Genomic DNA, 24,599 nt, shown 5'->3' on the forward strand with positions numbered 1-24,599 from the left:
CCAATCTCTAATTTACAGTGAAGATCTTATCTAGTAATTGTCCACGTATTCAATTGGTGGACCACTACAAGATGTTAGGAGATCCAATAAGATCAACAGAACCATTCTCATTTTCCTCTAGGAGACCAAAAAATATATTGAAACACATGAAGACTTCAGATTCATGTGTCTTTGGACTAGGCCTTTTTACTAACAATTTTAGATTGTTAATATTATGTTTTATTTTTGTAATATGCGGCTTCAGCCCATCTAGAACAAACATGCTAAATTCTCAACCATTTAGGAAAACTTCTATTTTCTGCAACATTATGGAATATCAAAGGAATAAAGAGAAGTCATTGATCATGACCATCCTAATGTAGTTGAACTGGAAAAAGAGAGTGGTAACAGAGAGATTACAATAGAATTCAAGCAAAAACAATATGAACTCCAATTGTGGGAGTATACCAATTTGAAGAAGCAAAAGGAAATAATAAAATCTTCTTTTCATTACGCAATGTCCTATAATAGTAATATTAATAGTAATAGTATTGCATATATTGTTTCATCCAATCATTTTCCCATGTATATGGTCATTGAACTTCTAGAAGAACACAGCTTATTCTAGGACACTATTCCACTTAAGACACTATTTACTGTTAAAAAAAGGTGGGCTCGCATTGCTAGCCAATAGAAGCCATTGAACGGATTCTAAATTCATGCAATGGATCTCCTTTCCATCCTACAAACTAGACTCCATGATAAAATATGACTCTATCTTCCCAAAGAAGAATACATCTTGCTTGTCTTTCTAGACTTCTGTTACAACTCTACCTTCCTAATCCACTTGTCAATCCCCATTTAATGTTGTCCCTAAATAACTCTCATCCACACATGCCTCTCTTTTCAGAACATCAAACTGCTTGAACACAAAATAACACATGCACGACCCCAAGTTCCATAGATTGATGTAAATTCAAAGATACCTGGTATGTCGCTCTACGAGCTAGGAGTGTTGTGAGCAAGTGAAGGGGGAAAGGTGATGGCATTTTTATGTGTGGTATCAGTTTTAGGGCGAGTATCAGCCCAAACCATAACAAATCCAATATAACCAAAATATTGGACCCATATCAGGCAGTATTCGTCAAAATCCTTTTCTTGTTAAAAATGTTATGGAAACATCGGAAAAAGGAGAAAAAATGGGAGACACAAACCATACTCTTTTTATTTTTTGTATTTTGGACAATGGTGTACCATTGACTACATGTTAAAAACAAACCATCCTTTGGTAAGAATGCTATTTATCATGCTGAACTGTTGAACACTTATTTGTTGAGTTTTTGAAATCTAAAATTTTTATAATTCTTGTAAGTTAATATGATATATCACGAATCATCTTCAATAGGTCATGAATGCTATGGACTATAGTTTATAAAATACATAAAGCATGGAGTGATGCCCACTTGGAATTCAATAATTACAATGTCTTCCCCTTTTAGGGACCTTAAGCAAGATATTCAATAATAGTAACAGTGGTCACAACGGTCACCGTAATAACCATTACAATACAAACTGTAATGGTTGTTCTGACCATTTATATATATATAACTAGGATTGGCCATAACATTGTGGTAACCATTTTTTTAATACCTTGATCGTAATCTTCTTCAATACCAAATTAGCGACAAGAAGCCATATAATTACATAATGAAAAGGGTAGAATTTCAATAGTGGTTTAGAAGTTTCCCCTCTAACAAACGATCAGAGAGAATCACATAATATTTTCACCCCTAATTGGTGGGTGTAACATATAGGTTTCCTTAAAGGGAAGACTAGAATTGAAGCTCAAACACAACAGTAACTCTAATTGCAAGCAAACAATCTCAAGTGGAGCTTTCCTGGTTAGTAGTTTGGTTAGGCCACTAATAGATCCAAATCATAATAGAACATAGATTAATTATAATAGAGAAATAAAAAATGGGACATCAAAAATCACAGGTAAGGGTAGTTCTTAAAGATCAAAAGGGAATTGCAGTTACTTTGGTTCTATTCTGAGTGCTTTACAATCACATTCCATGATTTTCGTACATTAAATTTATAAAATGACAAATCATTCTCAAATCTTATTTTTAGGATATTAAATCTAACTTATCTTTTAAGTAACTGGTTCTAATTACCCTTCAAAAACACCATAAATAAACTCATTTGTCGCAAAATGTTATGGGGATGTTAAAACTATGTAGACTAACCTCAAATATTTTTCAAAACAAATAAAGTATTGAATATGAGAGAACCACTAAAACTACAGTTGGATGCCCCTATGAACTGGTTCCTCCCAAAATTTTCCAGCCACCATTTTGAGTGGTAAGCGAACTGACAATTTTAACTTCTCTTGGTTTTAGTTGCATGATCCTTCTAACTAGGTGTTGCTACCACTTGAATTGCTCTTTTGAATCGCTCTCCTGCTTTGTAACCATTTATACTTGTTAACATTTTGAAACAGGCACTTCTCACCTCCCACACCCAAACGTGTTGTCAATTTGCATCACACTTAAACTATGCTCCTAGATGTGATAGCCAATGCCATTCCCAGGAAAAAAGTGTTGATGTCATGTGAGAAGTTGTTGTCAAACCTTTGCCATGCAAATAATGAGAAGTGGACCACAAATAGTTCGGATGAGACTATGATGATGATGATGACCAAGCCAATGCAGGTAACATTGCAAGGGAATGTGATGCATGATGTATCCTTATGTTGTGTTGTCTAAAAACAAAAGTGTGATCCTTGCCAAGGTTCAAACTCCTTGGATTGGAATCGATATACTTCGAAGACCTAAGATTGGGAGGGACTCAAACTTGATGGCTCAAGGTCACAATGCTCCTCCATGGTGGTACATTCCTAAATCAGGAATCAAACAAATTAATTTTTAGAATTCTTTTCATAGGATCAAGCATAAAGATAAGTCAATCAAAACGATTGATAAAGAAGCAAACTATGGTTTTTCATTTACTTTTTAAAGGAAAAACACTATATGTGTCTCATTCACTTCTCTATAGGCACAACAATATATGACTACATAGTTTCTAGAATCGATAATCACCCTCAATTTGCAAGATTATTTACATCCCTACATCAAAGCTAACATCAAGGATAGGTGAGGTTTCATCACCTCCAACAGGAGCATACTCCACGAAAATTTTCATGGTTTTAGGTAGGCTTTCCATCCAATCAAAATACTCATTCTTCACTTCTAGACTACTATTGAGGAACAAGTTTGTCTTATGTGTATGTGTCCCTAGATAGCATAGTTAAGTTGGTAGATCCACCCTCGATGATATTTTGTAATATATCTTTCAATCTCATGTCCATGTTCAACACTAGATGTAAGCATAAAATCCAATCAAGAATTTGGCATAGCCTTCTCCTTCCAACTAGATATGTGTTTTTCTCAAAAGAATAAGCATATGACTCCATAGACGTGTAGGCTAATAAAGATGAAGTTGTATAATCTTAAGAACAAAAGAAACCCAAAAATCGTGCAACTTCCCAAGGCATGCATTAGTTTCAAATACTCTCTTAAAGTATTGTATATCGAAAACCTATATAGCAATGATGAACTAACAACTACACATGATTACATTCACAAAAGGATACATAGAGACTTGCTAAAGGCAAAGATAGGAAGAGCCAAAAATACCACAGAAATCTATTGCAATTTGTAAGCCCTTATTTGCATCATGTGTGTACTCTTCCTTAGTCCTAATTGAACCATTAGGACCACCTGTCTTTGTCTTAACATCATAGGTGCCAGCATCATGCCATCTGCAAGAGAAAAGAAAAACTTCATTCATGCCTATTCCAAAACTAGGGTCTAAGTGACTCACAAATGTTGAAGCTGAAAGGCCTATAGGTAGGTGGCAATGGACCAGGCTGCCCGATCCAGCCTAGGTGACCCGATCTTGAAGGGTAAGGTCTCGCGCCACAATACTTGGCCAGAGAGATGAGCTCTGGCTTGAAATCTACGCCCAGGGCCATGGCTAGTGATGAATAGCCTAGTACGGCAAGTTGTACAATTGTATACTATATAATACGCAAGCACTAGTAATATAGACTATAGAGTTCGTATACTAATATTGTATGTGTATATAAAAATATGAAGAACTTTGATAGTAGTAGAGTGTCATGGATGATTTGCAAGCACTTATCAACTATCCAATTATGGATCCCAATTTAGATGGTGAACAATACATTGCACTCATTTAAGTACATGCATTCGATAGATAACTAAGTGGGGCTTAGGGTTCTCGGGCCGGGGCCACCACGGTCTGGCCTATTGCCACCCCTATCTATAGGATATTCTTAGAAATTTGGTTAAAATGACAATTATAGATTTTACAACCAACGTATTTCACTTTAATGGGGACAAAGCTAGATGATCAAAATCATGTGGTGGGGGGAAATTTTGGGGTGGGTTATCTCCCATCCACCATGGGATCCAATGCATGAACATTCTGATCATCATATACAATTTGTTGGGCAAAATAAAGCATTGTACCTAGTTATTTATTTACTTATTTATTTATTATGAATATACCTCAATATGTTATTAAAAAGAAAAGTACAAAACGAAAGGCAACAAAATATTACTACAACAATCAGCAAATTTAAATCACCCTACATGTGGATATCGATGAATAATCTCTCCCTAGATGCTACCCTTATATAGCTAAAGACGAAAGGCAACAAAACATTACTACCACAATTAGCATATCCAAATCACCCTACTTGTGGATATCAATGAATAATCTCTCCCAAAATGCTACCCTTATATAGCTTAAGTATCCATATCCTCATTTCATCTCCAAGGACAAGTGAGAAAGAGATGGGTCAGCCATTACAAGGTTAGAAATCTCTCCCATAATGCTAGCAATGGACAATGGTCAAATGCCAGACTGAGCCCATCTATTTGCATTAGCAGAATCCCGTTACGTGATCAACTTCTTCATTTGCTGCTCGGTTGCAACCTCAATACCCTTGAGAATAGTTATGACCTCCACATAATTTGAGTTAATACACAAAAATTGACCCTGAAAAGGAGATGTAGTGGTTGCAAAGATGATCCCTTACCATACCACCATTCCTTAATGGCCTTGGGTTACCCAGCACACTACCATCAAAGTTAAGTTCGAATCTCCCACTAGACTATCGGTCCATTTAACCTGAGTATTGGATAACCTGACCCAAATGATTAACCTCCTTCTAACTAGATCTAAGCATTTGGCTCGAGAAACCATGTCAGCTTCTATCATCATTTTGTCTTATCTAAAATACAATTAGCAACCTTTACAATCATTATATCAGCACTGGATATTTAGCCATGAAATATTCTAGTATTTCTTTCCAACCAGATGCACACCGTCTTCCACAGACAAGGCAAACAAGAGCTAAGGCACATCACCACTAGCTGGAGAATGTTACAATCCAAATGGTTTAAAGATCCTAGCATTGACACATTACATAAGTAATGGGATTTTTAGCATATTGGTTAGGTTTTTAACAATTGTTATCAGAGCCAACACCACGTCCTGTGGAAAGGTTGACCTATGGAAAGGGCAACCTAGACAACCAGACCAAAGTGAAAGCCTGCCACATTGTGGAAAGGGCTACTTGGACAACCAGAGTGTAGCCACCATTTCCAAGAAAGGGCTACCTAGAAAAGAGGCCAAAGTAAGTACTGTCATGGACATCGACAGCAGAGTGTGGTGGAATGTTATAGTTCCAACAGTTTAACAAGCCTAGCTTGATGTGTTCCATAAGTCCTAGAGCTTTTGGCATATTGGTTAGGTTCTTAATAGAGAACAACTCCCTTATTGAAAATGAATTTCTTAAGAGTTGAATACATATGTTTATCATACATCTCTAGTCGCCTCACATGTGTCATATGTGTCAATGTTCCACCATCCATCTTCTATTGTGCCATGCATGTGCCACTATGTCGCATGTTCCACCATTCATCTTCTATTGTGCCACACATGTATGGTTGCCGCATGTGCCACCATCCATCATCCATATTCTATTGTGATGCACATGTATCGCTGCCACATGTGCCACCATCCATCTTTGTTTGAACTCTATACATGCAAACATGTGCTATCTTCAATCGCTCCATATGTACTAAATGTGAAAACATCTCACAAGTGCCGATGCACCTATATGTGCACATGTGCCACCATATACCTTTAAGTCCCCAACTGTGTCAAATGTGCTAATCTGTCACTTGTACCCATGTGCCATCACCAGATAGCTTCAAGCACCCCATGTGTCATGTGTAACATCATTAAGCTTATGCACCCACATGTATCATTATTCATCTTCAAGCGTCCCATATGTGTCACATGTTAATTTGTCGTGTGCCAGTAATGACCAAGAAAATTTTTCCAACTTTTTTTTGCCAAATGATAAATTTAAAAGCATGCTCCAAAATTTCTAGGAAAATCTTACATAAAAATTACCAGGATAAACTATCTTCCCTTTTCCATACTTTCCTAGAAATAAGGTTTCTTAGAAACACTTTCCTTTCTGGCACTTTCCATGAATGCAAATAGGCCCAGCTCTAAGGAGTTTTTGGATGTGTAAAATTTGTTACTTCATTAGTTTGGAAGTTCATTAATTGGCATTCTCAAAAAATTAAAATTTTAACAAGTTAGATTTTTATTTTCTTGTCAAATTCATGATTTTTTTGTAGTTTGTTGTTTGGTTAGCCAACTTAACAGTATAAATTTATATTTTGGTAGTGAGATTGACATTAATTTCTCAACCTTTTGAATCACTTGAAATTGGACCACCCAAACCATCCGTCAATGGTCATCAAAATTGATTGTACAAATCAAATACAATATAAGAAAGGTCCAATCATGGATCCATCCATTAATCACACATCTCACATTTGATTGCCCATCTCTCCAAAGGACCATTTTCATTAGACAATTGCAACCAATTGATCCCTAGGTACAAAAGTGGATGGTCCATATTGATTATATCCAAGTCTGATGATTCATCTGGGCATTAGTAGAGCTACCCTTTGATTCCCCATCCATCTAAAAAATCACTTTGAGAAGATGACACCAGGCAACCAAGCGATTGCTGTGAAAATGGATGCTTATATAGATTAAACTAGAAAAGTCTAGTCATTTGTTGGAACAATACATGATGTGGGGCCCACTTCATATGCCCATCCCTCTGAAAGATCGCGAGATTGTAATGATCCTAACCATCCAAACAATGGATAGTAAATTGAGGATCCACATAACAAAGCTTTGAGTTTAAAATAACATGATAAGACCATAGAAAATTAAATACAATAATGAAAATAAAAATTTGAATTCAAGATCATATGTGATATGAGAAAAATATAGGTCTTTAAGTCGAAGTCAAATCCAGGCGATTATTACAACAATACATAGATGTCAACACGATTGCAATCATCTATCAAAAGAATACCGATAACAGATCAATTTGGGGTCCCAACCAGTTCAGAGATAAGAAATCATAAGGAAAAAAGATGAAAAAATCAATGTTGGATTGGTCCCTCAAAAATTAAGATTGAAGAGAAGAGAAATTTTGAAGTGTTAAAAAAAATAATAATAATAAAATAAATAAATAAAACAATGGACCTATTTTAAAATATTCTTAACTCTCCCAACAATTCAATATATGAGGGAGAAAGACTCTCAAGTCCAACCGGTTGTCCAACCAGCTTAGAAATTGGGTGTTAATTAATATGTAATTAATGTTAATAAAGACAATGGGAGAAGGGTTGCCTACTAAGGTTGGCCCCACCGTAGTGTTGATGTGAAATCCACCTCGATCATCGAGTCACCTTCATGTTAGGCCCAGGGCTAAAAATCCAGCCCCATTTGTGATAGGGTTTTCCTCCTCAATTCAGAGGAGAGATAGTGTAGCCGGTTGAAAATCGGAGTGTTTCACCACGCTGCTCGACCAGTCGAGGGAGCCGCTCAACCAGTTGAGGGTCACTCGACTCAAACTCCAGCGAGCTTAATTTTCTGGCCTCGACCAGTCGAGTGAGCTGCTTGACCGGTCGAGGACCCTGCTCGACCAGTCGAGGTTATGGAAATTCATGTCCAGATTTAGTACGGACTGCGTAAATTGGAGGCGGTTTCGCAAAGGTGCTAAAGGGAAGTTGCCTAAACTATAAATAGGGGTCCCTAGGGCTTTTCTAGGGTATTGAGAAGCCTTTTTAAAGCTATTGTGTTAAGGGTTTTCACGACCAAGGTGGTCGCGAGAGAGAGAGAGAAAGAGAAAGAGAGAGAGAGAGAGGAAGCTTGTGAAAGGGAGTTTTCGCAGTAGACGTCTCAATGCTTTTACGTCCTCGTGATTAGTGAGATCTCTTCATTTTTCATTATTCTCTTATTGTTTATCCACTCCTGCATGAGTGAAGAAGGTTTGATCTAAGCGGCGAGTGCTTGTGATTGATTGTAACGTTTTACTTCATAGTGAATTGTTGTTATGGACTAGGTTCCGTGGTTTTTACCTCTTTAAGGGTTTTCCACGTAAAAATATCTTGTACCATGTGGTTTGTGCTTTGATTTATTTCATTACTTTATTATCCCATAATTCTGATATTTTGAGAGGCTAGATCCTAAGGTTTTATGCAACAACCCCCAACAAAGTGGTATCATAGCGTTTAGGTTGGTTGAATGGAGTGGAATCAGTTCTGAATTATGGAAGGTGGCTCATCAAGGATGATCAATCTCAATGGTTCTAACTGAACCATATAGAAGGCTAAGATGGAGGACTTGCTTTATTGCAAGGACTTATATTCTTCAATTCAAGGCATATCAGCAAAGTCAAAGGATATGTCAGATGATGATTGGAAGAAGTTGGACCGAAAGGTGATGGGGTTTATTAGACAATGGCTGGACGATTCCGTATTCCACCATGTATCTACGGAGACCTCAGCCGCTAACCTATGACTGAAATTGTAAGGGTTATAGAAGAGGAAGATAGCCAACAATAAGATTTTCTGATAAGACGACTTATGAATCTCAAGTTCAAAAATGGTAGTTCTGTTGCTAAGCACATGAATGAAGTCAGCAATATATTAAACCAGCTCTCTGCTATGAATATGGTCCTGGACGATGAATTACAGGATTTTCTATTACTTAGCTCATTGCCTGACAGTTAGAAGACATTGGTGGTATCTCTGAGTAACTCCACGTCAGACGAAAAGGTGTCCATCGAACAAGTAAGCAGTTGTCTCTTCAATGAGGAGACAAGGAGGAAGTCTTAGGGATCTACTCAACAAGAAGCCCTTGTAATACAAGAATGGGGGAGATGAAATAACAGAAAGGGTGGGAAGGCCTGAGATAAATCAAGAGGCAAGTCGAGTACCAGAAAGGATTTTGAATGCTGGAATTGTGGTAAGAAGGGCCACTACAAGCATGAATGTCATAATAAGAAGAACGACAAGAAAGGAAAAGGAAAGGAGAGAGAAGATGATTCAGACTCCACTGTTGTCGCTTCAGATGGCGACATTGCAGTTATTCTTTCAGCAGATCACGATGTTTGTCTCACGGATACGAGTCAAGACACCGACTGGGTGATAGACTCAGGAGCCTCGTTCCATGCGACTCCACACAGAGACTTCTTTACAAGTTACAAGTCAGGTGACTTTGGGACCATGAAGATAGAAAATTCTGGCATATCGAAAATCATACGGGTCAGTGATATTTATGTGAAGACCGATGTGGGCTACACATTGGTTCTCAGGGATGTGAGGCATATCCCAAATCTTCACCTTAACTTGATGTCGACGGGAAGGTTGGACGATGATGCTATAAAAGTCGATTTGTTGGTAGGCGTTGAAAGCACATCAAGGGTTCGTTGATCGTAACCAAAGGGAAGAAGTGTTGCACCCTATACAAGGCAAGTGTCAGTGTGTGCAAAGGGGCATTGAACGCAATGAAAGATTCAATTATTGACATGTGGCATAAGCGTCTAGGCCACATGAGTGAAAAAGGGCTTCAACTGCTAACAAAGAAGTGGCTCCTTCCAAACGTGACAGGTATACCTCTTAAAACCTGTACTGATTATTTATTAGGGAAACAACATAGAGTTTCATTTGTTAAATCTATTTCTCATGTTAATAAAGTGCATGCATTAGATTTGGCTTATTCTGATATTTGTGATCCTATGATGACAAAAACTTTGGGTGGGGCATTGTATTTTGTCACTTTTATAGATGATGCATCTATGAGAATTTGGGTTTATGCTTTGAAATCGAAGGAGGAGGCCTTTGGTGTGTTTAAATTGTTTCATACTATAGTCGAGAGAGAGACAGGTAGATCATTGAAGTACATCCGCACTGACAATGATGGTGAATACATTGGTGACTTCCATGAGTATTATAAGTCCCTAGGTATACGGCATGAACAGACGGTTCCCAAGAACCCCCCAGCATAATGGTGTGGCTGAGTGAATGAATCACACCATTGTAGAGAGAATTAGATGCATGTTATCCCATGCAAAGTTGCCCAAGACATTCTGGGGAGAAGCAATGCACACGATAGTGTATCTGATAAACATGTCTCCGTCAGCCCCATGAATGGAGAAGTACCTGAGAAGGTGTGGACTGAACAAGATCCATCGTATAGTCATCTCAGGGTATTTGGATGCAGGGCATCTGTTCACATACCAAAGGACGAGAGGTTTAAGCTCGATATGAAGATCAGGCAGTGTGTGTTCTTGGGATACGGTGATGAAAAGTTTGATTATAAATTGTGAGATCTGACCAAGAAGAAGCTCGTCAAAAGCAGAGATGTGGTATTCTTTAAAGATCAATATATATAAGACATTTGTAAGCCAGAGAAAAACCAGCCTAGTTCAAGTGAGCTAGAGGACATAAATCCGGTTATTCCTCCCATGGTGCCTAATGACAGGGGAGTACAGCAAGGTGCAGAGAATGAGGGAGTTCCTACAGAAGATAGATTGGGAGAGTAGTCCCCACCTGATTCACCTGTTAAGCCACAGGTGAGGATGTCATCTAGGGACAGACAGTCATCCAAGAGGTACTTACTGCATGAGTACATTATCTTCACTGATGGGGGAGAGCCAGAAGATTATTTTGAGGCCCTAGCCGATGAGCATAAGAGGGGAGTGGTTGAAAGTTATGCAAGAAGAGATGAAATCATTGCATAAGAACCACACCTAGGATATGGTGAAACTGCTTAAGGGCAAGAAAACTCTAAGAAATAAGTGGGCGTTTAGAAAGAAAATTGAGCAGAATAATTCACAAACGCGGTTCAAGGCCAGACTCGTAGTGAAAGGGTTTGGTCAAAGGAAAGGTATAGATTTCGAGGAGATATTCTCACCAGTGGTGAAGATGACATCCATATGGGTGTTACTTAGGTTGGCGACTAGCATAGATCTAGAGATAGAGTAGTTAGATATTAAAACTGTCTTTCTGCATGGTGACCTACAAGAAGAGATCTACATGCACCAAATAGGGGGTTTCGAAGTCAAGGGCAAAGAGCATATGGTGTATAGGCTAAGGAAGAGCTTGTGTGGGCTAAAACAAGCTCTAAGGCAATGATACAAGAAGTTCGACTCATTCATGTTAAAGCATAGGTATAACAGAACGAAGTCAGACCACTATGTATTCTCGCGCAAGTTCTCAGATGGTGATTTTTTAGTTCTGCTGTTATACGTTGATGACATGCTCATCATAAGAAAAGACATCAAGAAGATTGACAAGCTAAAACAGGAGTTGGGCAAGTTGTTTGCGATAAAAGCCTTGGACCTGGCTAAACAGATCCTAGGAATGAAGATAACTTGTGACAGAAGTAGCAGGAAGCTTTGGTTGTCACAAGAGCGGTATATTGAGAAAGTCCTAAAGCGGTTCAATATGAATGCAGTGAAACCAGTCAGTACTCCACTAGATGGTCACTTAAGCTTGAGCGACAAGCAGTATCCCAAGATGAAGGCAGAGGTGGATGAGATGCAGAAGATACCCTACGCGTCAGCAGTAGGAAGTTTGATGTATGTTATGGTGTGTACGCGCCTAGACATAGCATATGCGGTTTGTGTCGTCAGCCAGTACCTTGTCAATCTTAGTAAAGAACATTGGGTAACGATGAAATGGATACTGCGGTATGTAAGACACCCATCCAGGTTGAGCCTATACTATGGTGACGGAAAACCTGTGTTAGAGAGCTACACGGATGTAGATATGGCAAGTGACATAGACTCCAGAAAGTCTACATCGGGGTTCATGTTCACGTTTGTAGGGGGAGCGGTCTCTTAGCAGATTAAGATACAGAAGGTCGTAGCATTGTCGATGACATAGGCCGAATACATTGCAGTCACATAGGCATGTAAAGAGATGCTTTGGATAAAGAGGTTCCTACAGGAACTTAGCTTGAAACAGGAGCAGCACATGGTCCATTGCGATAGTCAAAGTGTTATACACTTGCGCAAGAATCCAAGTCAGCACTCCAAGTCGAAGCACACAAAGATTCGGTATCACTAGATCAAGGATACTTTGGAACAGAAGGTGTTACAGCTTAAGAAGGTCCACACGGACGACAATGGGTCAGACATGATGACCAAGGCATTACTTTAGGGCAAGTTTGAGGTTTGTAGAAACTTGGTTAGCTTAAAGAAGGTGAATTCCTCCTAAGTTAGAAAAGGGGAGATTTGATGGGGTTTTTCTCCTAGTTCAGAGGAGAGATAGTACAGCCGGTTGAAAATCGGAGTGTTTCACCATGCCACTCGACCAGTCAAGTGGACTACTCAAGCAGTCAAGGGTCACTCAACTCAAAATCCAGCAAGCTCAGTTTTCTGGCCTCGACCAGTCGAGAACCCTACTTAACCAGTTGAGATTATGTAGATTCATGTTCGGATTTTATGCGGACAGCGTAAATTGGAGGATGTTTCACAGAGGTGGGAAAGAGAAGTTGCCTAAACTATAAATAGGGGTCCCTAGGCCTTTTCTAAGGTATTGAGAAGCCTTTTTAAAGCTATTATGTTAAGAGTTTTCACGACCAAGGCGAGAGACAGAGAGAGAGAGAGAGGGACAAAGAGAAAGAAAGGGAGAGAGAGAGGAAGCTTGTGAAGGGGAGTTTTCGCAGTCGACGTCTCATCACTTCTACGTCCTCGTGATCGGTGAGATCTCTTTATTTTTTATTATTCTCTTATTGTTTATCCACTACTGCGTGAGTGAAGAAGGTTTGATCCAAGCAGTGTGTACTTGTGATCGGTTGTATCGTTTTACTTCATAGTAAATTATTGCTCTAGAGTAGGTCCCGTGGTTTTTACCTCTTCGAGGGTTTTCCACGTAAAAATCTCTTGTGTCATCTGGTTTGTGCTTTGTGCTTTGATTTATTTCATTACTTTATTATTCCATAATTCTGGTGTTTTGGGAGGCTAAATCCTAAGGTTTTGTGCAACAGCCCCCAGCAATTTATAATTTATGCATGTGGACCCCAAGATTAGAAAACAACATACAAGGCAACAATCACCCCTCAACAGTTTCTCTTGGTGTGGCCTACTTGAATCACAAATGGCCTGATTTTTAGGCCATAGGACTAATTTTTGGTGTGTCATTTAATGGTTAGAGTTAATTGCATATAATCTTCAAGGTAAATCACAGATGGCCTAATTTTTAGGCCGCTGACCTAATTATCCCAACTGAATCCCTTGGTGTGGCCCACCCAAATCACAGCCCAACCTGATTTCTTCGCTATGGGCCTAACATGAGATATATACATCTAATGGTCAGAGTGAATCTTACATATATACACATCATGTTGGCCCCGTAAAAAAATCAACGTAGGATATGTCTTCCAACCTTGCCAGAAACAGTGATACTCCCCAGAAGTAGAGGAGTTCAAGTCCAACCGGTTACACCTACAATTCACCTACACGATAACTTACAACACATTAAGTGCATGTCCCATTTAGCCCTTCCAACAGGTTGGCCCCACCCCTTAGATTGCCTTCTGCAATATTCAGTCCATCTACATGTCAAGTACGTCACACCAAAAAAAAGAAAAAGGAAAACTTCTAGACATTGGTAAATTGATAAACATAAGTATGATTCACTCAATAGGTGGTTAACTGGTTATTGAGTAATTTTTCAAAAAGATGATGCCTGTGATGGGGCAACCTATTAGACAGGCTGGATGTTGTAGTCACATGGAATGTTGGAAGTTTTCAACAAGTCAGCTGACCTTAGCCTATGGTCCAGCCAGTTTGACATAGACCTTGTCATTAAAAAATACAAAAGAATTTTGCCCGTCCGTCTGGCAGTTTGACATAGCCTATGGAATGTTGATTTTGACAGGGTCCACCATCATGTGTACGTAAGATCCACTCTAAATACTGGATGTGTAGTCCCGTGATAGGCTTAAATCCAAAAATCAGGCTGACCTGTGGTTTAAGTAGGCCACACCAAGGTAAATAATTGGGGGACACATCCACTGTGATTTTTATAGGGCCCGTCGTGATGATTATATATAATCCACTCCAACCATTAGATGGCACACTAAAAGATAGGCCTGGGGCCTAAAAATTTTCCCCATCTATGATTCAGATGGGCCACACTAAGAGGAATAGTTTGAAGAGTGAGCATTGTACTGCATAGTGTTTCTAATTAGGTGATCCGCTTGAATCATGAATAAGTCCGAGTTTTTTTTACCCTGAGTGCAAAATGGGGTGACTCACCTTATGGTCAAAGTAGACATTAACACTACAGCGGGCCCACCCAATTGAGCAACCAATTTTCCTTCTCCCCCAGCACATTAATTAACTATTAACCATTACATAGGGCTGAAAGTCGGGTGGGTGAGGTCCGGTTGGTGCTCAACCCTTGCCTAACCCAAGGTTCTTGTACCTTAACCTTAACCCAACCCAACCCAACCTAACCTCAGGTTAGGAATTCTCAACCCAATCTCAACCCAAGCAGGTTCGGTTGAGTTGGTCCATGCTAATATTTTCATTATTACATTAGTCTATTATATTTCAATACACATTTTATTTTTTGTACCTATAATTTTGTTATTTATATATATAATTATTTATCATAAAGAACTTCATCTTTTTAAACAACCAAGCTAAATTACGGGACAACTACTTTAAAAGTGATGTTGTGTAGCACATAATCTATTCGAGAGAGAAATGAGGCATATCTTGTTAGCTTAGTCATTAGAAATGACATGGACCAAAGAGACTCTACAGCACCAGAATTTCTTGTTTCTTGTCAGGTTGCCTCAGACCTCAACTCCAATCTGGCCTAAGTTTTATTGGGTTGGTGTTTGTATAGCTCAAGCCCTGAGACTGAACGCGATACATCCTACCTAAGCCCAACCCAATCTCTAGTCAGTCGAGTTGGTAGGATTGAACCCTCGGACTTTCAGCCCTACCATTATGTGTGTGTGGTTATACGTCCAACCAGCTGGACCACAAGTTATGGTCCAACTAATAGATAACTTTCAACTTGTTAAGCTCTTGTGACATCCGGTCCTTCAAATAAGTTGGCCTCATCAGGTGAATCATCTGGTACAAAAACATCCCTAACATACTTATCAAGTGTACCACTCCATAGGAAATATTGTATAGCCCTTGATAAATATAAAAAATACATGTATGGTCAACTCTATGAGTGAATATGGCTGACTTTTGGAAAAGGTTATCTATCCCAGCGGTGGGGTCAATCTTTTGGATGGGTTGGATGCCACGTACACTTAATAAGTTAGAAGTTATTTGCTGGGTGGATCATAAGCTGTGGTCCAACTGGTTGGCCTTGTACCTGATAGATTGGAAGTTATGGGTGGATCATAAGCTGTGGTCCAATCAGTTGGCCTTGATATAGACATAATATGTATTCACACATCCAATTAGCTGCCTAATTTCAAGTACTAACCAATGCTAATAAATGTTGCTTGGATGCGTGTGTAAATAAAAAATAAAAATAGAAAATATTACCTAGATAATAGCTATTTGAAAGGGAAAAGGAGTTGCCTGCTTGGGTGCCCCACGGTGCTTTTAATGTTAAATCCACCCCCAACCATCAGGTGTGTAACCACATTTTAGACCTAGGGCCCAAAAAAAAAAAAAAAAACCCCATATGTTGTTCAAATGGAACACAATATTGAAAACAGTATAATAGAAAGCACACCCTCCAAATTATTTATTATGGTGTGATTCACTTGAATCATGTATGTGCCTACCTTTTGGGGGCCACACCTAGATTTTGGTGGGATATTTAATGGCTAGAGTGGATTTCATGTGCTCATCGCAGTGAGCCCTATAAAAACCAATGGTGGACATTTCTCTTCCAATGATTTTCATTGTATGGTTCACTTGAATTATAAGTCAGCCTAATTTTTGTCATTGCATGGGACTAACATAGGGTTCCACATCTAATGGTCGCAGTGTGGATCTCACACCCACATCACAGTGGGCGTAGTAAAACGTAAAGGGAGGGCTTCCTTCATGTACCTGTTTCATGCCAAAAAAAAATATGACTCGCGCAAGCCTCTTCAGAAGTCTCGGGGACTACAGTGATAAAGTCTTTGTGGGCCCACCACGATGTATGTGTTATATTCCAACTGTCTATTTATTTTTCTATATCAGTTTAAGGCACAAGCCTAAAAATGAGCGAATCCAAAGCTGAAGTGCACTACACCACATAAAGCAACGGGGATTGAATACCTGCCATTGAAAACATATTAGGGCTACAAAAGTTTTAGATCAAACTGATATTTGTATTTTCCCTTCATTGAAGTCCGTGTGACCTTATGAACGGGCTAGACCATGGTAGGCCCTAAAAAGGCTTCAAAAGTGGGCGTCACTGCCCACAACTCTGTGTGATTTAGTCTACTTGATCTTTGGATCTGTCCATTTTTTCGATTATACCCTACTGATAAACGGTGTATATATAACACATAAATCATGGTGGGGCTATGAAACTTTGCCACGTCAACACTGTACGGATAAGGTTTTACCTTACACGATCCACACAATACAAGTGGCAGATTAGGTGTAACCTGGGTAACATTGTGGTGGGTCTTTCCTTAACTGTGGGGTCGACTTTGATGCATGTGTTGTATATCCGTGTTGTCCATCAGTTTTTCCCACTCAATTTAATGTATGGTACAAAAATGACATAGATCTAAATTTAATGTAAGCCACACTACAGTAAACAATACTGATTGACCATTAAAACCTTATCAAGGGCACAAAAGTTAGGATATATTTCTATTTTCCCTTCATCCATGTCTATGTGACCTTATCAATAAGTTGGATGGTAAATAAACATTACAGTGTGCCCTGGAAAGTTTTTAGTGGTGAGCCTTCAATGTCCATTGTTTCCTATAGTGTGGTACACTTTGAGATTTGTATCTACCTCATTTGTAGGAACATATATTAAAATAGTCTGTAAAAATTGATGGACAACGTAGATATACAATACATATATCAAGGTAGGCCCATGACCAGGGAAACACCCATTACAGTGCTACCCGAGTAAAACCTGATCCTCTCCCATTAATAGGGAACATGACTCTTTTCTCGGAACTAACATGTGCCGTGCAAATGCCCACCCTCCATTTTTTTGAAGGGGACCACGATCTATATGTGTCTGATCATTATATGTGATCCCATGTTGGAATCAGAACCAAAAAATCAGGCTGATCGTGATTCAAGTGAGCCATATTAATTGGAAATAGTTGGGAGAGATGTCCACCCTTGACTTTTAAAAGGCCCACCACGATGATCATGTGAAATCCACTTCAACCATTAGATGCCACACCAAAACATCAATATGAGACCTAAAAAGTAGGGTAATTTACGTGATACAAGTGGGCCACATGAAGGGAAATAGTTCAGAGGGTGAGCTTTTTATGTATACTATTTTCAATTATGTGATCCGCTTAAACCATAGATGGGCTAATTTTTGGGCCCTAGGTCTTTCATGGGGTGACTCACCATATGGTTGGGTGCATTTCACATTAAGCTAGGATATTTACTATTGTTAATTTTCTCCTTAAATGAGGCAACTAGTTGGACATATAATTAGCTGACATATATACATATAGAGAGGGAAATGCTCACACACAACTAGTTGTACATCCAACTAGTCCTTCTTTAGTAACTAATTAATGTTAATAAATTTCACCTAGAGCTAAGTAATTTCAAATAGAGGAGTTGCCAGCTTGGATGGCCCCATTGTGGTGTTAATGTGAAATCCACTTGAACTATTAGGTGAGTCATCCTCATGCTATACCTAGGGATAAAAAATCAGCCCCATCTATTGTTCTGGTGGACCACACAATTGGAAACAGTGTACAATAAAAAGTTCACCCTCTAAATTGTTTCACCTTGTGTGGCCTACTTGAATCACATATTGGTTTTACATGATCATCACAGTGGGCCATGTAAAAATCAAGGGAAGACATCTCTCCCAATTGTTTCTATTGATATGGCTCACTTGAATGATGAGTCAATCTAATTTTCTAGCTTTGGGACCGGTATGAGATTACACATCTAATGGTTGGAGTGGATCTCACATGTACATTAGGGTGGGCCCCATAAAAAAATCAAGGATTGGCATTCATCTTGCGCCAATTAGTTCCTTAAAAAATTATTAAGTTCAATGTGTTAGACCATAAGATGCAGCCCACCATATGACATAATGGATGTTGGATTGCGCTCATAGGCTAATTGATGTTTTAAACATGATGGAGCGGGTGTTATCTTTTACAGGAGTCATCACTGGCCAATTAAGTTGATTCCACAGTCAGCTAGACCTTGTAGAAACATTAGGATAGAGAACCCGATGGTTCTCTACCAAAAAATCAGTCCTTGATCTGTGACTGAAGATTCCAAGTAAGGGACCATAGTTATAGATAGGGAAGGAGTTAGGCACCCACTCTTCTCGTACAAATGTACGGTATCTACTTCACACAATCTCATAAATTATTGAGGATTAAGACTAGTTCTTGTATGCTGGTTGAGTGTAAAATATTGTATATTTTTCCTTAATTATAAGTTGGTTTTATGAATATGATAGTGCTTAATTGATCTATTTATATATGTTTTCTCTTACAATGTGATTTTAAGAGCTTAAGGTAAAAATGATGTTAAAAGTATGAATTTGATGTTCAAGAATTACCCAAGTGAGAATTGAATACTTGGAGGTCAAGATTAAATAATTCAAGAGTCTAAGATCTAAGAAAAGTAAGTGAAGAAGGAAGAAATTCAAAGTTACAAAGTGCAGAAAAATAGAAGTACTAAACTTGACAGTTCGATACCATCAAACACCACTTTGATGCCATCGAAGTAAGTGTTCGATGCCATCGAAGGAAACTCAATCCCATCGGAAAAATTAGAAAAAATCAAGTTTGGTTGTTGGACATATGGGTGTAATCTTCGATGCCATCAAAAGAGAGTTTGATCTCATCGAAGGAACGCTCGATGCCAACGAATTCAGTTCGATGACATCGAAAAAATCATGAATTATGGTATTTACTCGCTGGACAATTTTGAGCATTCTTCAATCCTATCGAAAACATGTTCGATGACATCAAAGTCAGTTCAATCCCATCGAAGGTTGGGTAATGCCATCAAGGTTTTATGCAAGCGTGAAAAGTTCATTGCGATATTGTTTCCAAATTTGAATCGAGCTCGTCAATCGGACTTCGATGCCATCGAAGCTGCAATAGCTGTGTAAATTGAAGTTGTTTCAAAGTCAGTCAGATCAAAGCATATATAAAGGAGTTTTCCAAGTTCTATAAGCATGAATTAGGGTAAAATGAGTAAAGCAAGGAGTTGTGGTGCTTTAAGGAGTTCTTTCTCTTCTTCAATCCTTCTTTTCTATTTAGTTTTTTATGTTTTTCTTTAAGAGTTTTAGTTCAATCATGTCTTTAGTTAGCTAATCTCTTAGCTAGAGCTAAGAGGTGAAGCTTGTAGTTTATTTTAATGCTTATTTTACTTTGATTTAAGTTATTTGGTTTATATGTTGAACAATTCATAATTTTTGGTTTGAATGAAGAAGCATTTTCAATTTACTTTGATCCATTGTCGACTCTGAGCACAGTAGATGCTTAGGAAGGCTTCTTGATGTGTTCTTACCTGTTTTGCAAATGTGCGATCTGTAAAATTCATTGATCTACTATTGACTCCAGGCATGGTAGATGCTTTGAATTCCTTCCGATCATTATATTGATAGTTCATGAGGAAACTAAGGCAATGAATGTTCAAAATTTGTTTTGATATATATGTGATACATAAACCGCTAGCTCTATCATCCGATTGGATAGGATAAGACTTTAATTCCAATCGTGTTATCAATTGAATCAAGTAGCATTAAGATGATTACAAGTAGATCATTAACGCTTTAGTTTTCTATTGTCTCTGATAGTTATTTCACCATTGATCTCTTTTATTCTAGATTTTAGTAGTAAATTCTAGTTCTAGTTCTAATCTACTTCAGAAATCGTACAAAGCAAGTCCTTGTGGGTATGACCTCGGTCTCACCGAGATTATTACTGCATTGCAACCCTGCACTTCGGGTGACAAGTGAACAACACCAATAATGTAAAGTATGTACAATGTCATGTTAGATGTAACGCCTATGACAAGCTTCAATCTCAGGTGGATAAATTCACAATGACTCTTCCACTTGCAAAAGTAATTAACCAATCAATCCAAATTTCTAATGGACAAGATTCGACTATATCAACAAACCACAGAGCATATGTTTGAACAAATCGACTACTAACTAATATGTATGCAAGGCAGTGTGTGTGAAATTATGTGTGTGATGTCGTGTTAAAAGTGACACCTATGACGAGGTGTTGCCTCGATTGGATAAATCAACCTTGACTCTTCCACTCGTCGAAGCATAAACTAATTTATCAAAGTTTCTGATGGGTAAGGTCCGATTATATCAAAAAGTCGCGGAGCATATGCTTTTAATTGATTAGGTGCACAATGCTAATGTGGGGATAGTCGAAGTTGATGGAAGATTGGATGGTATGATGGATGGAAGTGTTGTCGTAAAGGTTGGGTTGAATGGCTAGGACTAAGGCTTCGGTTGCTCAGGTGACTATAGGCATGGTTGGACTAGGCTGATTTGGGCTAGACTATTCCTATTACTCTCTCCCCTCCTTGGTGAAGGGATGGGATGACTAAAATGGTTAAAGGGGTTTAAGGGATTGTCTCAAGATTTCCTATAATGCTTAGGATTTTCTGATGCTTGAAATGTGAAGGGGAGGGGGCTATTTATAGCCCCCAAACTAGGTTTTTTTGTAATTCTTAAAAAGTCAAGGGTTTAAAATGGCTTGAAAGGCTGAGATTCAAGATTGCCATGTGGCATGATCTGGATGGTTGGATTGACCAGTAAAAGTGTGATTTTAGGCCTAAGGGAGGGGTACAGAGGTCTTTGCACCTCTCCACACAATTGCACCTCGTTCCAAGGAGGCCTTCACATGCGTTGGAGATCGCTGCCAAGGCCAGAGGCCTACCACATGGCCAGCGGCGTCCAAGGCGCTACCCAAGCCACATGGCTCCTCTTGTTTTGACAAGGGGTCTCCTAAAAGTGTGTGGAAACTCTAGTCATCTAGGTGCTTGGTTGTTGCCTCTTGGGTTTTCTTTATGGGCTTTCGTTTGACCTTGCTCTGGGCTTTTCTTAACTAGGTGGGTTGACTCAGTGAGTCGAGTTTCAGTGTTTTTGGTTTTAGGTCCTAGGGTTTAGGCTTAAGGTTTAATTTCTTGAGTTAGGGTTTAGGCTTAGCTGGTTGGGGTTTGATTAAGGTTAGGGTTCTTAGGATTTTATAGGCTTCTAGGGTTATGGTTTCTATGGTTTAGTTGTTGAGTAGGATTTGACTGGTGTAAATTGGCTATAGCGGGTAGACTAGATTAAGGTTCCTAGAGCTTAAATTTCTAAAGTCAAGGTTAGGTTGCCTTAATCCAATCTGCTTGTTGGCTGGGGTGAGGTGTGTACAGACACCTTTCAAAGTATTAAGTGCATGGGATATCAACTCTTTCATCAGGTTAGACCCACCATGAAGATTGTCCAATGCAATGGTTATTAGTATGCACTCATCAATTGATCCACACCATAAAACGACATACAGATGTTGGAAAATAGCAAAATATAAGTCTGATACAATTAATGATTGGATGTTGAAGAGTTGTCAAAGAGGTGCTTCTCATGATAGACAACCATTTAGTCGGTTTGGATGTCATATACACATAAAAGGTTGGAAGTTATCTAATGGTTGGACCATAGCATATAGCCCAACCTGTTGGACATTGAGACCTCGTTAAAAAGGAGTGTGAGTGCAGCCGTGACTGGGATTCGGCAGTGACTCCTGGTAACGAGGTCGGTGCTGGTCAGTGCTACGTGGGCCCACCATGATGAATGTGTTTTATCCATCTCATGGCAGGGCATCATCCAAAAATTGAGGCAGATCCAAATCTCAGTTGGACCACACCATAAGAAATAGTGGTGATTGAACGCCCACCATTAAGAGTTTCATAGGGCCCTCTATGATGTTTATTTGCCATCCACCTGTTGATTAGGTCACACAAACTTGGACGTAAGGAAAACACAAATATCAGCTTGATCCAAAACTTTTATGCCCCAAGGAAGTTTTTAATGGTGGGCATTCAATAACCACTATTTTTCGATGTGGTCCACATGAGATTTAAATCTGCTATATTTTTTTTTATCACATCTCATAAAATGAGCTGAAAAAATGGATAGAAAGTGTGGATAAAAACACATGCATCATTTTGGGCCCACATAGCACCAACCAGTGCCTAGAGTGGTCACTATAGAATCCAATTCTTTTAGCCTACTGCACTCTTTTTCTTTTTTCATGAGGCCCACCTTGATGTGTATATGAGATCCACTCCAACCATTAGATGTGTAATCCCATTCTAGATCCAAAGGCCCAAAAATCAGACTCATGCATTATTCAAGTGGGCACATTAGGGAAACAGTTTGAAGAGTGAGCTTTTGTTGCATACTTATTCCAACTGTGTGGTCCACCTTAATCATGGATGAGGCTGATTTTAGGTCCATATGTCTAACATAAGACAACTCACCCATGGTTGGGGTGGATTTCAAATCAACACGATGGTGGGCCTACCCAAGCTGACTACTCTTTTTTTCGATAACTTTGTTATAGACAATATTTATCAGCATTAATTAGTATTAAATAAGGCAACTATATTTATCAACATTAATTAGTATTAAATAAGGCAACTATATTTATCAGCATTAATTAGTATTAAATAAGGCAACTAGTCGGACGTGCAACTAGTTGTGTATGAGCATTACTCTACACACATGTATGTATGTGTGGAAGACAAATAAAAATTTCAAGAAGAAGATAATAAGTATAATTTGAATCTCAAATGGAGATTGAATCATAAATAGTAAGTTTGAATCCAAAATGATAGGATTCATCTAAGAAAAAAAGTATTCAAAGTGGGTTTCAGAATTGTTTTTGATGAGGGCATGTTTGGTAGATACCTAAAAATGAGTTATTCACATTTTAAATTAATAGTAATTATGTATTAGAGATAATAGTTCTTTTCGGTTAAGGATTAAAATTATTAACAAGCTATCATGGTCTCCAATGCATAATTACAGTTTTACCAGTGGCTGAAGAACTATTCAGAGAAAGGAAGGAAAAGCCGTGATTATGTCGAAACTAGCATAACTTCTGCACAAAATAAAATAGCGAGAGAGAGAAAGAGAACACTTCAGAAATATGTAAAGGAAATCACAAAAAGAAAGAAAGAACAGAGCCCAAAAATCCTTGAGAATGGAATGTATGAGAGCGAAAGAAGAGGAGAGAATGGAAAAGGGAAGAAGCATTACGCCAAACGAAGCATGATAGGTGCGCAGTTCTTGCTGGAAATAAGAGCTCGGAGATCTCGCCTGGCCTTTTCGATGGTCTTCAGGTATTCCGCGTCCAGAACCGGAGATGCCATTACAGCTCTCTCAAACGGAGCTTCAAGCAAATAAGGAGAGAGAGAGAGAGAGAGAGAGAGAGAGAGAGAGAGAGAGAGAGATCATTTTTATAGACGTGAAGAGAAGAGTAGAATGTGGAAAAGATGGTGAAGTGTCGGGAAAGTAATGGATTTCTTCGCGGACACTGCCATGCATTGGATTGGATTCCCTGATAAAGCCTTTCGCACTAAGTTCTGCAGCGGGAAGCTTGGTGGGGTCCCTCGGGATGTTTGTGAGAAATCCACCTCGTCCATCAATTTTAACAGCACATTTTTAAACATGTGAACAAACTTGAGGCGGATCCAATACTCAAGTGTCCCATACAAGAGGAAAAAGTGGGAATTGAATGACAGCCATTGAAAAATTCGTATTGCCACGGAAGTTTTGTATAATGATAAGGTTTTAATGTTTTCAGTTCATCCCAGTCGGAATGACCTTATAAACGGTTTTGATTACATATAAACATCAAGGTGGAACAGGAATGTTTCAACAATAGGTATTTCTTTCTCCACTTTTCCCTCTGGCGTGGCTTCCTTAGTTTTGGATCTACTTCATTTTTTATCCTAAGCATCG

At 38.8% G+C, this 24,599-nt stretch overlaps 1 protein-coding gene across 1 annotated transcript in view; it reads right to left on the bottom strand.

Annotated features, from left to right (window-relative positions):
* Nucleotides 1-24,072, bottom strand: part of LOC131229519 (probable L-ascorbate peroxidase 4, peroxisomal) — a 41,592-nt gene extending 17,520 nt beyond the window's left edge. Inside the window, exons 1-2 of the mRNA XM_058225498.1 lie at nucleotides 23,895-24,072; nucleotides 3,678-3,802 (exon numbers count right to left, since the gene is read on the bottom strand). Coding sequence (XP_058081481.1) covers nucleotides 3,678-3,802; nucleotides 23,895-24,007 — 238 coding nt within the window. The 5' untranslated portion in view covers nucleotides 24,008-24,072. The remainder of the gene's footprint in view (nucleotides 1-3,677; nucleotides 3,803-23,894) is intronic.
* Between the last annotated feature and the right edge of the window lie 527 nt (nucleotides 24,073-24,599).

The sequence above is a fragment of the Magnolia sinica genome, chromosome 2 (genome assembly GCF_029962835.1).
Source record: "Magnolia sinica isolate HGM2019 chromosome 2, MsV1, whole genome shotgun sequence".
NCBI classification, from domain to species: domain Eukaryota; kingdom Viridiplantae; phylum Streptophyta; class Magnoliopsida; order Magnoliales; family Magnoliaceae; genus Magnolia; species Magnolia sinica.